At 32.8% G+C, this 14,781-nt stretch overlaps 1 protein-coding gene across 5 annotated transcripts; it reads left to right on the top strand.

Annotated features, from left to right (window-relative positions):
* The first annotated feature begins 266 nt into the window (after positions 1-266).
* LOC134262276 (E3 ubiquitin-protein ligase Midline-1-like) lies at positions 267-14,475 on the top strand. 5 transcript variants are annotated; one of them, XM_062744650.1, is made up of 9 exons: positions 267-351; positions 10,404-11,156; positions 11,252-11,347; positions 11,462-11,692; positions 12,471-12,493; positions 12,664-12,791; positions 12,933-13,084; positions 13,471-13,681; positions 13,844-14,475. In XM_062744650.1, exons 1-9 carry the CDS (start codon positions 277-279, stop codon positions 14,128-14,130), a joined length of 1,956 nt encoding a protein of 651 aa, XP_062600634.1. In that variant the 5' UTR covers positions 267-276; the 3' UTR covers positions 14,131-14,475. The 5 variants fall into 5 exon arrangements, with proteins under 5 accessions (XP_062600634.1, XP_062600635.1, XP_062600636.1 ...); XM_062744651.1 differs by lacking the exon at positions 267-351 and adding an exon at positions 2,953-3,107; XM_062744652.1 differs by lacking the exon at positions 267-351 and adding an exon at positions 4,242-4,294.
* Positions 14,476-14,781: the final 306 nt, after the last annotated feature.

The raw sequence follows: 14,781 nt of genomic DNA, 5'->3' as shown, positions 1-14,781 counted from the left end.
ATGGAGAGATTAATAAGCTATTATATAATAAATACAACGAACAACACTTAAAGTTGTGAGTACATGTAAACATATAACAGTTATGTGAGACTTGGTTATAATTAGCGGTTAATTCTGGCAGTTGATTCTGGTTGTGGCTAAGATTTGAAATCATAATCTCGTTTTGTTTAGAATCGTGATTGTGTGATCGTAGAGTGCAACTGTTTTTAGCATAAACTTAATTGTAACTGTGTTTTTATTTTCTCCTCTAGATCACACTTTATAGAGAAGATTAAGATGTCTAGAAAGAATCTCCGTAGCATTCGCACCAATAGCGCTACCAATCTGAGACCGAAACATGCGGTTAAAAAGGTAAGATAAAAAGAGTTGAATTTATAGAAGCTGAAAGCACCTATCATTAGAGAGCACCAATCCTATGTAGTGATCTGCCCTCTTATTTCAAATGAATAAAACGATAACTTTCTGCAAATACATGCAGTGCAATTTAAATATCCTTAACATTTCAGAAGAAGAAGATAAAAAAACTGAATTCATTACATGTTTAAATTTCCCTAATACTGTATATGTTTTCTAATCAACAAGCCATACTGTGAAATACTAATAATAATATGTTAAGTGATTCACAGTTATTATTGCACTTCAGGGTTTACAGTTTTGCATGCATATAATGTTATCATAATGGAAACATGCATTCACATTTATTTTTAATGACGAGTGGTATATTCATTGAATTTACAAGTCAAAAACGATTTTGTTCCTGCTAAATAAATCAGAAAGGAAAATTTTGTTTTCGTCTAACAGCATTGATCGTACAATTGCAAGTAACTGTTTTGTGCATGCTTTTTGTTTAAACCCACGGAAGAGAATGAACTTACAATGGTTAATCACACATTTACTTCTTTTATAACATTTCCAAATTAAGGTACCACAGAGTCTGACACTTCTTTTTCATATTTTGATCTTAAAGTAGAAAAAGACGTAACTAATGGTTATCTAACGACAAAGCTTTAAGATAAACGTGATGACTTAAACTTTTCAATCATCAACTTCCCTTACTTATGCAGCGTTATACCTTTAATTTGTCACCTGCATACAGAGTTTGTATCTCTCAGCTGATTCGATACGGGAAGAGCATGTCTTACGTATGAACAATTTCTAAAACGATGTGAGTTACTGACAAAGATTTTAATGAAGCAGTCTCGTTCAAAGTCCTCATTTTGTAATTTCTATGGTCTATACAATGACCCTGTCAGCAAATACTATTTATCATTAAGTCAAATGCTGATTGGCTTTTTTCATACTGATTGTTAGGCCATTGTTTACACACTGAGCTGTCCACGGATTTTCCCCTTTATTTCGCGATCATGACAAGTAGCACACAACGGGTACGGTGATACCGATCGGCAGGGGACACTCACTTCTCCATGGCATCCGATCCCACCTCTAATGTATTGGAGGTCCGTATTTGCCCCGGCCGCTCACACTTTTTAATATTAAATGGACTTTTGAGCTCGAATACTGTTTGTTGTCTCCACATATTTCATGATAAGTTAATGCTTTTTGCAAGATATTTTTCATGTAGTGGATGGATTTCAAAGAAATTTTAGATCATTAGATCACCGTTAGGCAAGGTATAGATATGAAAATGGGAAAATGTGAATGGTAGATATCCTTCCCATTTATTTTCTTGGTCATGTATACGACATACATATAGACAAAGAAAGACAACACGAGTACGTATACCTGAACATAGAATTCCGTTAACTCAGACAATTTATTCATGCTACGGAGTTTCATCTAACAGTAATTTCTGAAAGGCTCAGATAAATAATATCAAATTTATTCAAAAGATCGAATATACCATGCAAGGAAAAAGTCTGAAAGAAGGCCTTTGAAAAGATCTTTATTGTAATTTCAAATGAAAAAAACACAATTATTTCATAGAAACATGAAAATGTTCTATTCGATATTTTTAAATATTGAATAACTTTTATCCTAAATTAACACCCTGCAAATGGAATATACTTGGGTTTTTTTACCCTTCAAACATCGCCTACGAAGCGCAGTTGTTGACCGTTTGCCCTAGAGTCGCTAAGTAAGTAGGTGATCCTTACGTCGTTCAATATCTCAGTGCAGGAAGACGAGACCGTGAAGTCTGAGGTCCCGTGTCGCAATACGTGCTGGCGTGAAAAACATCTCTCACTGCCCAAACGCCCTAAGTGCCGAGTTTTATAGGTGTTGGCGTTTCAATAAATGAGAAATTCTTGAGTTGAACGTCAAACAATCAAGCAAACAAATTATCCCTCAGATATGAATATAGTATGCAAGAGAATGGAAAATGAATTAGCACCAATAACTGCAAGTTAGTTGAAGACAAATTCAAGATTCAGTTACTTAATAAAATCCGTCAAAATAATTACATATTCAGTTTGCCTCGTAGAAAAATAAATAAACTGTTAAAAAGGTGAATGACAAAAGTAACTAATTATGATACATCCAGAAGGACACGGGAATCCTCTGAAATCGATACACTCCTAATAGTTTTACCATGCCCACATAAGGATTAATTCACAAAAATGCATTAAAGCCCACGTGTTTACATGTGCTGTATGCACTTTTAATAAATAGGAAATAGATATTCTTTTCGGGCATTATAAGAAAAGATCTTAAAGCGGGGTTGTTTTATTTCTGAACCTCTCCAATCCTTTAGACTGACACATATAAATTCCCTAATTTTCTCACCAGAAAATGTCCTCTTGTAATACATTAGGTCAACGAGATTGAAGCAAGCTGCCTTAAGTGTATGACATGTTTGAAATTCCTCTAATGTTCTTTCAAAACATTTCATACTCAATTTGTTCCTAATCTGCAAATAGGCGACCTATGATAAAGACATTCTACGTTCTGACTTGGATGTTTGTACAAACAATGTATCCATTACGGGATAATGGAGGAGCTTATACCCTTGTATGTCACAGCGATTCTTTAAGTATTTTATCCTCTTGGGAATCAATATGACCTACACACGTTAACTTTAGAAACGACTAATATTATTAGAATAAGGTTAATTGTTTAGGATGATGCGACATTCTGTCCTGATGAACAAGGTAAGTATTTATTTTTAGCATGGTTAAGGGTGTCGTCATAAATTTGTACATAATGATAATTATTTTATTTTCTATATTTCTCAAACAGTGTAAACATCAAATACTATCTCAAATAGGATACCTTCTGCAATTTGCTCGTGTAAAATACTGAATTGAAATTAAGAAAAAATAAGGGGGAACAGGACCGAATATTCATGTAACTCTGTGAAAAAATAATTATAACTCTTGTTGACATAGATTAGCTTTGTCCTTATTTACAATTCACTTTCTTTTTTATTTATTTATCTACTAGTTTTTGGTTAAATTTACTGATTATTTTAAAGTCTGTTGTACAGGAGACTAATGTAAGATTTACATAATTTGTGGAAAGCAAAAAAGTGCTTGCTTTCAAAACTGAAAAATTTTGAATGCAGTATAAATCAACAGTAAATAAAAATCGATCAAAGGAATGGTTTATATTTAATTGAGAAATCAATGCAAACGTCCTGATAAATTCTCATTTATATCTATACGATTGAAATCAATGAATAGTATATTGTGCGAAATTAAAAGCAAATGGAATATTTGATTTTGGGGACCTATTCCAACGTTTAATATTTAATCTTCTTTGCTGTTTAGTCATTTAAAAGAAATATAAAAGGTAGACGGTCCTAGGTTGTTTTCTATTGTTACGCGCTATATGCCATGCATATTGATGTATTCATTGCCTTAAGTAGCTTGCGTTAAATGAACCGCGTTTAATGCCCATAAAATACCATAAAGTTCTCTAAATATAACGAGGTCTGCCGTGGGAAGTAGGCTGCAAATGTACCATGTTTCAAATATATTGTAGAGCTTCGTAAATAAATAAGTATCATTTGTACAAGAAGTAAATTCTCTTGTTTTAAAATAGCAAAAATGAATAGATTTAAAGTTCTCCCCACAAAGTAGAACAAAGAAAAATGTATGCCTTCTTGATCCCTTTTACTTAATCGATGGAAAACACAATAACGATGTATAAACTTTCACCTGTACTTGATATTTAACGAGATTTTGCATGTATATGAAAAGAGAGGGAACACTCCTCGGATGAAATATTTTGGTTGAATATTCCTGAATAATTTAATTATTTATGATAAACGTTAGAGAATGTTACATGGAGATTTGCCTTCCTTTGCCGGGGTATATAAGGCAGAGAAATGATTGAGGTAGGAGTTTAATTTTTGTTTACTCAAGGATTGATTATCAACACTTATTGTTAAAGCCAATCGCTACGAAAACCTGATTTTCTGTCTGAATGAGATCTTGTTGGTATAACTTGTCATAGAGAGACGTAATAAGACAAGAATGATAATATCCACTCTTACTGTCGTGCATGTTTTTCTAAACTTAATTAGAAAACTTGTATTCATGGAGTTGGAAAAATGTTCATGCAGAATTAAACTAATTTGTTCTGAATTCTATTTTTTCAAAATACAATTTCACTTTTTTTCTGTTAGTTCATAACCAAGAATCGTGATTTTAGGGCAAACAACATTTGAACAAAACAAAATTAAACCGCATTACGCCTTTATTAAAAGTTTTTATTTTAGGAAGTATAATTCCAGGTCCATGTTCTTTGCAAAAACCGTTGTATATCAAAAAGCAAATTTAACCAATCTCACTTACGATTGTTTCCTTACACAATGGAAACACTAGCAGTTAATCATTCTGATAGCATTTTCAATGATAAACTTTATTACTCCCTCCTTGAGATTTTGAATGGAGTTTGCTTTACAATAAGCCGTGCTCCTATCAAACCCCTGCCTTATCTACAGAGCTTTTGTTACTGTATTTGCCCTTCTCGACGACTTCTTGATTCTTTCGTGGAGATGAAGAGTTTAACAGTTTTACGTGGTGTACAGGTATAAACTGTACCTACCCTGATCGATCAGTCATACCCGAATGTTTTCTGCAGGCAGGTAGGGCTTTGTTAATTTTATAACTTTAATGAACGTGAACAAAGTTGATTGCGCCCATGTGAAAAGGGTCCTTATGGAAATTTTTATGCATTTTGAGTTTTTCACGGATTCTGATAGAATAAGGTTAGAAGTTGTCAAATATGAATTTTTATGGTCCTACGTCTACTCTTAGTAGGTTTTTTCTTCATTTTTATTTAATATACTTTAACAGGTTAATAATGACGTCATGTTTTTCAACAACGTCAAACGTTTTCAGAGTGAACGTTAAATGATTTTCTTCTGTAATTTTACTACGGTGATTAATAGTTGTATAATATTTAATATTTTTCCATGCACATTATTTTTATCTCATTGTCTCTTTTAATAATTGTTATATATATTATACATCCATCAATGGCGTATAGTATTAGGGGTGTTTGTTTTACATTTCACTTTTCTATGACACCAGGGAGAGACCTGAACAGCGGGCAACATCCATTCATTTTTTTTTAAACAATTATTTTCTCAAACAAAATATTTACTGGTAATCCATGCAAGAGTAATTTGATAAGCCTGTAGAATTCATTTGAAAATTATTTTAATTTAAACATTGCTCTCGATAGGTCAAGATTTCAGCATAAACGATACATCTTTAGTTACCATATATGTGGAAAAAAATTTAATTATAATTATCTGGAACAACATTACGCTACCTAAATGCTACTGCGAAACTGTGAAGTGAAAATTTATTTGATTGTTCTTTCTTTTTAAATTTTATATAAAGACAGAAAAATTGTGAAGTGTGGTACATGTAACATGTACATTTGTAATTACGATACACAATAGACAGTAAATAAAAAGGAAATTCGGTTGATTCACTGCATCTATAAGGTTGTCTGTCTGCATTGGGTCAATAATGATACGCTTTTTTTTTTGAAAATATAAAGGATACACGAAATATTTTTCAGTCTAGTAGTAAAAATATTTTAATATTAACCAATCAGAAGGTGGAAATTTTACAAACAAATGAATGAGTTATAATCCGCTATTATTTACACAATAGATAAACCCAGGATTAACATTTGTAGGATAATGTGTATGTTGGTGAAGGGGGGGGGGTAAAAATCTAAATGGCAGAAACTTACAATTCTTGTGAACACGAGTTAAAATAGATAAAAAATATTTTTTTTACTTCAAAAGTTTTAGGTGCACCCAGTACCATTTACCCTACAACTTGCAGATTCACTTTTTTAATTTAGATTCGAAATAATTCTGCCTATTAGTCTTCATTTTATATTTGTACCTTTAATTCTGAGCATTGCCATTTTCAAAATTGCACAGCGATCATAAAAATTATGAGCCTGGAACTGAATTGCTATGAATTCAGTATTGTTAGTCATGTATATAATGATACCCTAGAATTAGAAAATCTGGTTTTATTTTATGAAGTGGATGGGTTTAGAAGCACATGCACCCATAGAATTAAATTAAAGATGCCATTTACGGTTTATATGAATAGCTTTTGTTGGGGTAGGGGTGGGTTAAAGATTAATGACATGTAATTGTTTATGCCTAAATATACAGTCAGTTGAATATGACTGTTTTTTATAATATATTTCCTGACAATTGTCTGTGAACTGGCTGAGCTTTGAAATGTCAGATTTTGTAGGGATGTAAACATCTTAGAAAATCATCATATTATTAATAACTTAATTAAAAAAAAATCCCCTTCATTCTAAAAATTGGTACTGAAAGTAGTTGACATTAAAAAAATTTGGCCTCTACCCCCCTCTACTATTAGTGATGTACGGAAAACGTAGTATAAAAATTGGTACTGAAAGTAGTTGACATTAAAAAAAGGTGGGCTCTACCCCCACCCCCACAAAATAGGATTTTCGACTTTGTGCAACATTTTCCTTTTTTTGGCTTGTCAACTTTTTCAGGGAAGTAAAAAAAATTCTCTGGCTCCCCCCCCCCACTTTCAAAAACGATGCTACGTGCCTGGTGCCAGGAGCTTGGATATGCTAAGCCTTGTAAAGCCTACATGTTACGGAAATATATAAGGGCACCCCCCACCCCCACCCCCATCCCCTGCACTGCGGCCAAAATAAAACGGTTTTATGTCATGTATTTTCAGCATTGAATTTTATTTTCTGTTAGCATTTACATGTAGAAATAAAACCCGACCCTGAACTTATAAGGATTCTTTTATCAACCAAAACAAATAAAATCATATTTGAGCATATTTAATAATATTTATCCATAATTTAATGGCAGGTTAAACAATATATTATTCCACACTGATAACAGCAATGGGATTATCAGTTCATTGATGATTGAGTTTTCAGCATTGATCTGTTAAGAGACATTCAATGCTGATCCAGCTTTTATGAAAGACAAAGTTCGTCATGGCTTAAGGAATTAATTTGCAGATAATGCTTAAAACATTTGAACTCCGTGTGAAAAAAAACACGTAAGTACCAAAGAGTTACATGTATATTAAATTTGGAGATCTTGAAAATAAATAGCTATACATGTATATATAGCTTAGAGAACAAAAATGATATTTTCTTTCATTTATTATTTCATTTGTTTTTAAAACTCATCTTTTTCAATAGAATTTCACATTTCTCAATATTAGATAAATAGATTCAATATAAATATTTTTATCTACCCCCCCCCTCTCTCTCTCTCTCTCTCTCTCTCATCAGATTTACTTGACCAGCTCTATTTAAGTTAGAACATTAAGAACATTTTTTTTCATTTGGATGTTTTTGCTTGTTTTAATTTCTCTAAATTGTCTTTGTGCAACACGAATATAAGACAAAACAACATTTTTAAAGTTTAACTTATTTAATCATGATTATAAGGTAGACGCTTTACATTTTTATTATTTTTTAAAAAATGAAATTTGTCATGAAATTATTTCATGCAAAAAAAGTTATAGATAAGAGATCTGAAAAAAAAATTAAAGTCTGTTCAATTTTGCAGTTTTCCTTCTTTTCTTTTTTTCTTTGTTTTCCCTTTTTCTACATTAACCTTATTCCCAAAGTACAACAATATTTTTTTTATTTAAAAATTCATAATTAAGCTGACGATTAAAAGTGTTTTTATTTGGTCATAAAATATCTTTTTTATAATCCGGGAGTAAATTCATGCGAACATGCAGCTGAAATGTGAAAAAGTACGCAATTAAAATGAATGTCTGGTACCTCTGTAACATCGATTGTTGACATCAGAGTTATCTCTCCTATTTTTATTTATAGAAAATGACTATCGTTCTTTCACATTCTTGCTAGATTTGTAGAAAACGTGGAAGATGTATGTTTAGTTTCAACATTTGTACAAACAATTCAACAACAGTTTAAACAGTATGCACTGATGAATCAATGTTTACGTGTGATCGACGCGATCGCGATGTATATTTGAGAATGGTGGAGCGGATCTAAAAGAAGTAGGAAGACAATTTTCCTTTGCAATTTTTTTTACGATATACCCAGTCTAAGATGTATTCTAAAAATGTTATGAATATGTAAATAAAATTTATCTAGAGTATAAAGGTCCATTATCCTATCAGAAAACACCTTGTCTACAGCTTCTATACATTTACGCATGTAGGAAAACTTGGTATTATTAGAGACGTATTTAATAATGTTTGTTAAGAAACCAGTTCTAAATGTTTTTATTTACATCTTTTAAAAATCAATGGATTAGGAGATTCAGATATTGATTAAATTAATTTGTAAATGAAAATAAATTCCACGTGTTTGAAACAGCGATAAAAACTCTGGATGCGTCAAACGTCAAAACACTTGGTTAAAAAAAAATCTGCGTCGAAGTTCACCGTCATTCTGCAACGTCACATCTTTATGACGTTATTTCTCTGTTTTAGTAGAAATGCCATAAGGACCCTTTTGTCATGGGCGCAATCAGTTATGTTTCAGGCATCATTAGATAAGCAAGTCCTGGAAGTAACCTATAAAGGCATCAAGTATAATAATATTGAAAAGCTAAATATTTTTAATATTATACTTTTAAAAAAAGGTTCATCTAACATTTCCATTTTTAAATTCCTATGAGCATGCAACACCTACATTTTAAGAATAATTTTGATTATAAACTATGTTTTGTAATCTGTCAAACACACATTGAAGGACAATAAAATGATAAAAATTGGTAGTAAAATTGATTACTTTTACCATGAATTACATAAGCACTCTCCAGAAGTTATAAATATTACGATTAAAGGAGGTCTGAAGTCATTTTTATTTGTAGACCAGTGAATGAACGATAAAGCAAACGTTGCACATACATGAAAAGAAAATGTATGCTATTTAAACTTTTGCTGACACAAGCGGTGTCGAAAAAGAATAAAAATGTTTAGAAACAGTTTTGTCGTCGTAATAAGATTAATCCATACTGCCTTTGATGAAAAATCTCTTTTTACACGAGATTAAAGTCTTACCGTCCTGCCAAACGACATTCATACAAACTTACTGAATACGTGTGGCTAAAATAGCGATTGATAGGCAAGAATACACGGAGCTACGATTGTAATGTGGAATTCCGTCTACCAATTCAGTCTCTGCCAAAATAGGTCCTCGAAAATTAACCCTGTCCATGCATTCAAACTTTGGTGTCGGTATATTGATTAGATTATTTACAGGAGAGTGTGTTTGAAAAGTAAAGCAATCGCTGAAATTTTTCAACCTTATCAAAGTTTGTTCATGTGCAACTTGGAAAGCAAATATAGGAAGAACTGTTTTGGATTCATTGTAGACACTAAGCATACAACTAGCATCCTGTACAGGGAAAAAGTGCTATCGATCGTGTCTGGTTTTAATTTTCTGGGACTCTCGCAAAGAAAAGTTTATTTAATTATTGATCTTAGTTTTGTCATGCATTGGTGATTGCTGCACAAACATGAATTCAAGATGCCGCCAAATTACACGTTGATATTCAGAAGGTAAATTTGAATTCTCCTTAATAATCTTAATAGGTAGATGAAATGGCGGATTAAGACATACCCATTTTTGATCAATATGCGGAAAGTTTGTTCCTTAATGGATCTGTGTTTACATTCAGGAAAACATTACTCTAGATGCATTGTGTACCTTGTCATGTGGGATGAGTAATTCATCTAATAAATGGAGGCTTCATTAGGCATCTGTATGGCGGATTTGTTGACGAAACACATTCATAATAACTTCCATTTAATATCGGATATGGAATTTGTTTTAAGCCTTTCCCGAAACCAAATAATATATTTATCTAGGTTTCTGATTTGAAGGATTTTCTTCCATACTCATAAGGTTGAAGGTAACTTAGAAGGGAAATTTCTCAATGAATCGTAACAGCATCTATATCTTACTTTCAGGACTTTGGGGAAGGATTTGTATTTAGTCCAGTTAACGTCGTTGCAACCAACGGGAACCACGCTTTTGAGCACGTCCGTGTGGCCCCATCAAAGTGTCCAGTGAAACCCAAGATGGAGGTGGACAGCGATCTACAGTGTCCAATCTGCTTGGAACTATTTTCCTATCCCATAATTCTTCCATGCTCCCACGTGCTCTGCAGATCTCCTTGCGCAGAACATTTGTTTGATTTCAACTTTATACGATGTCCCGTTTGTCGAGATAATTGTTACGTGAGTGGCGGGATCTCTAGTTTGCCTAGAGTAATTGCTCTAGAAAATATCATAGAACGCTACAAAGCGGACAGAAGCTCGAAAGAAAACATCAATCAACAAGAAAAAACCCACGATGCCTCACTTCTAGATGTTTCCGTTTCTAGTCAATCTGACACAGGGACCGAACTGTCAGTGCTATGCCAACTTTGTAATATAGCAAAGAAAAAAGCTAAAAAGTCTTGCCTAGATTGTAACGTGTCTTACTGTTCCAATTGCCTTCTCCTGACTCACCAGAAGAAGGATCCTTTCAATACCCACGAGTTGGTATCCCCTCGAGATGATCTTAATCGGTCTGTGAATGGTATGTGCACAACTCACGCAGACCAACTTTCCTTGTATTGCAAAGAATGTTGCGTTCCAACCTGCATGGCCTGCAAAGATTCCAATCTTCACAAAGGTCACTTCATGATCACTATAGAAGACGCATATACAGACATAAAGGTTTGTTGCTACCCTTTTAAAGTATATACAACATTATTAACTTTATTATGACAATGAAAAGAATTGTGTCAGAGGATAACTTTTTTTCATTTTAGGCTTCAATTGATAAAAATCTTCAAAAATTAGGCAGCAGTCAGGATAAAGTGACAACGGCTCTACAGAATCAGAGAGATAATTTAAAAGAAATGCAGGTAAGAGTATTCCAAAAGAGCATAATTTCAAGATTAACAAAATTCTTTGGACTCTTTTAAAATAATAACTAGAGTTTATTTTCAAAACTGCATGTTGTTGTCAAATTATTTCAGCAAAAGATAGACAGAAAGCGGGGCGAAATCAACGCACAGTGTGACATGCTCTTAGCTGAAATTGAAAATAAGAGAAATTTCTTCCTGGCGGATCTAGAGTACGAGGAACGCATTCGTCAAAATGAGCAAGAAGAACTGATAAAAGTAATGGAGCGGATCTTAGGATCTTCACAGGCGTTGTATAGTTACACATCGGAGGTGCTAAACGAGGATGTCAGTGAGTTTCTAGAGGTACGTATATAAATGTAATACATCAGGTGGTCTGAAAAAATTCATTATTTCATGACCCTCGAAAAGACTTGGAAACCAATTTCTTATCTACAACTCCTCTTATATAACTGAATGAAATTTATGAGAATTGCAACGAATATTTATTACATAATGCTATTGTGCAACTCCTATTTTACTTTTTGATCCGACACTTATTTCGGGTCTTTCATAACAAAACATACACATTGCTATTATCTTCATATGGGAGACGGGGTTATCATTTTGTGAGCCCAGTGCTCATTATACCTCTAGTTTTTATTAACTGTAATCTGGTGTTCAAATTAACTATATTCCGGTGTCAAAATGAATAGTAACTTCATATTAACTTAGAAAATCTAATATTCTATGCAAATTCTATGATATAATGCAGTTTACCTATTGTTTGTAATGAATTTTGTGTCACTCATTATTTCTCGGTCTTCTTTTAATTACCGTGGTAATTTTTCACACAGCAAAGTACAGCTTGCATTTTTCCTTTTCTAAAACTCAATCAAAATATGCACATCGTCCTCGATCCTTTGGGTCACCATTCTGTTCTCAAGAGAAATTAAAAAGAAACAAGATCATTTGAGTGTGGTAATAAAATCTGTAATGTCAACATTCTCAGGATTACAAGTGTTTGAGGGACAAACAGAATCAGGTTACACATCTGTTTACCTAGTTATACATGTCAAACATAAATATGTAAAGCATGTAGACAATGAAATTTAACTCGCATTAAATTATTTTTTTATTCCAGGTGGCAAATACATTAAGTGAAAAGTAAGTATTAAAGATTCTAGATCTAGTTAAACGTTCGTGATCAAAGGCCAGAACCTCTCTGATAGATTTCAACTGATTTTTAAACTATGCAATATGACTTTTTTGAAAAAAATTAATGGGCATTTGTGACACAAAATTTTTTTTCTTTATTTGATCGTTTAAAATTGCAGACTGGTGAAGGCCACAATTGACTGTGAAACCGCACAATTTCAACCTTCAGACTGTGACGTCTTGCCGGGAAAACTTGTAGATTTCAGAAAGGAAAGAAATATCATAAGAGACATGAATTACTTACTTGGTATTATTTTTGATCATCCTTATTCTTAATATAACACATGTGTTCATGCTAATCTGCAAAAACACTTTGCAAATCCTACCCTCGATCTCTTGATCTAACCGAGTCATTTCTCCGATTTCAACACGAAGCATTCTTTTTTAGCTCCTGTTACACCAAGCGTTGACGTCACGCGGTGCTCCAGAAGCGAGGACACAGTCGTACTAGTGCTCTCCCCTCCCAGACACTCACATGACGTCATAGACGAATACCAAATTCATTATTGCTCGGAGGAACAAAAGAGTCTTGAAATCGAGGTATGCAGTCACGGATCTAATTAACATGACAAAATATGATCTGAATTGATGATATAGCTCAGTGTTTTAATCTTTACCAGGTAGTAAAAAAATACAATTATTATAAACAAAAAAGTTGTATCTAATTCAAAAATGGTCTTTGTCTGGAGTTGTATTTTCCAAATATTTTATACAAATATCATGACAAGGTTCGCATATATAGTGTAAATCATATAATTCCTGAAACAGATTCAAGATTTTATAGCAATAAAGAATTATAATAAAATTCCGTCTTGAAAGAAATTTTCCGCTGACAAACTATAACAATTTTAGAAGGATTCTTCCAATTTAGATGAAAAAAAAAGCATATTAAATTCAAGCTGAAAATTAGCATGTTACATTTTCAGGATACATTGATTGTCAAAAATGTCCCAGAGGACAGACTTGCTGCGAAAAATGTTCCAAACTGTTCAGGAGTGGTTGTGGTATTAGTTGAAAATCTTTGCAAAGCAACAACCTACTATTTTTGTGTAAGTGCTAGCAACCAGGCAGGAAGAAGTGCTAACTCGGAGGTTGTTCAGTGTACCACATTACTGCCAGGAGAAAGTGTCATTCCAGGTTTGTTTATAAATCTTCATTTAAATTAATTTAAATTATTTAACGTTTTGATAGGATAAAAGCGGGAAACTTTTATAAAAATCATTTTGCGACTCGGTGAAAATAACGATTCAATATTGAATTAAATGAATGATACTAACTTGATGATCTTTCTTAATTTAGCTCCTGTGATTGTTGAAAGCCTTTGTCGGCAGTTCGCCACGTCTGTACAGATTTACAGTTCTAGCCCCCAGGACATCGCCGCTGAGCAGCACATCTCTCACTTCCTGTTGTATCGCCCTCGGGGTCAGAGCCGAGCTTGGCGAACACTCTCCTTGTATGGAAGGCAAGACCACAGGGTATTCGGTTTACAGGCCAGCACGGAGTATGAATTTCTGATTTTAGGGTGTAATCAAAGGGGCGAATGTCAAGTGTCTAATAGAGTCATTGTCCAAACAGAACAGTCTTAACGACAGTCAAAGTATCTGTGTATTTTTAATCTTTCAATATAATTGAAAAAATTTCTATGCAAAGAATTCAATAAAAGGACAATTTCAATATCACGATTTGAAAATATGTTTACATCAGTATTTTTATATATTGCAAATACTGTTATACTGTGATATTATTTATTGCAAAGTTTATTTTATTTGGTATTTCAAGTATAAACAAAATCGTAATAGTTTTTTCATTCAAAGATATGATCAAAGATGATAGAGTTTTTGAAAAAAATTGCACTGGAGTACCAGGAATACCAAGTAAAAAATTTGTATCATAAAATGTCTGTGGAATATCATTTTTCAAAAGGATTTAGTGCAAGGACATAACCTACTGTTTTGTTTTATTAGAATTATTCAACTTCATCGTAAATGCTAGTCAGATTTTGATATTGTTTGGCTGTGTTTGAAAATGTGATACATGTATGTAAGCTAGGTACAAGATATTTTTAAGAAATCGAAACCATGAGATTTGTTTTATTATTTTTAATTTAGGGAATATATACGTGTGATTATAAGTAAATTTAAATTTTATTGAAAAAAAATATGCATAAGATTGTTAAATGGATGCAGTGGACCAATTTGTTGAATGTTTGTTAAAGAAATCTTAGCTACTGTATGGTG

Source organism: Saccostrea cucullata, unplaced genomic scaffold (assembly GCF_032062105.1).
Source record: "Saccostrea cucullata isolate Sc308-1 unplaced genomic scaffold, CSIRO_AGI_Scuc_v1 ctg1506, whole genome shotgun sequence".
Taxonomy (NCBI): domain Eukaryota; kingdom Metazoa; phylum Mollusca; class Bivalvia; order Ostreida; family Ostreidae; genus Saccostrea; species Saccostrea cuccullata.
Note: the sequence above shows the minus strand (reverse complement) of the source record. Positions and strands in the feature narration are given on the sequence as shown.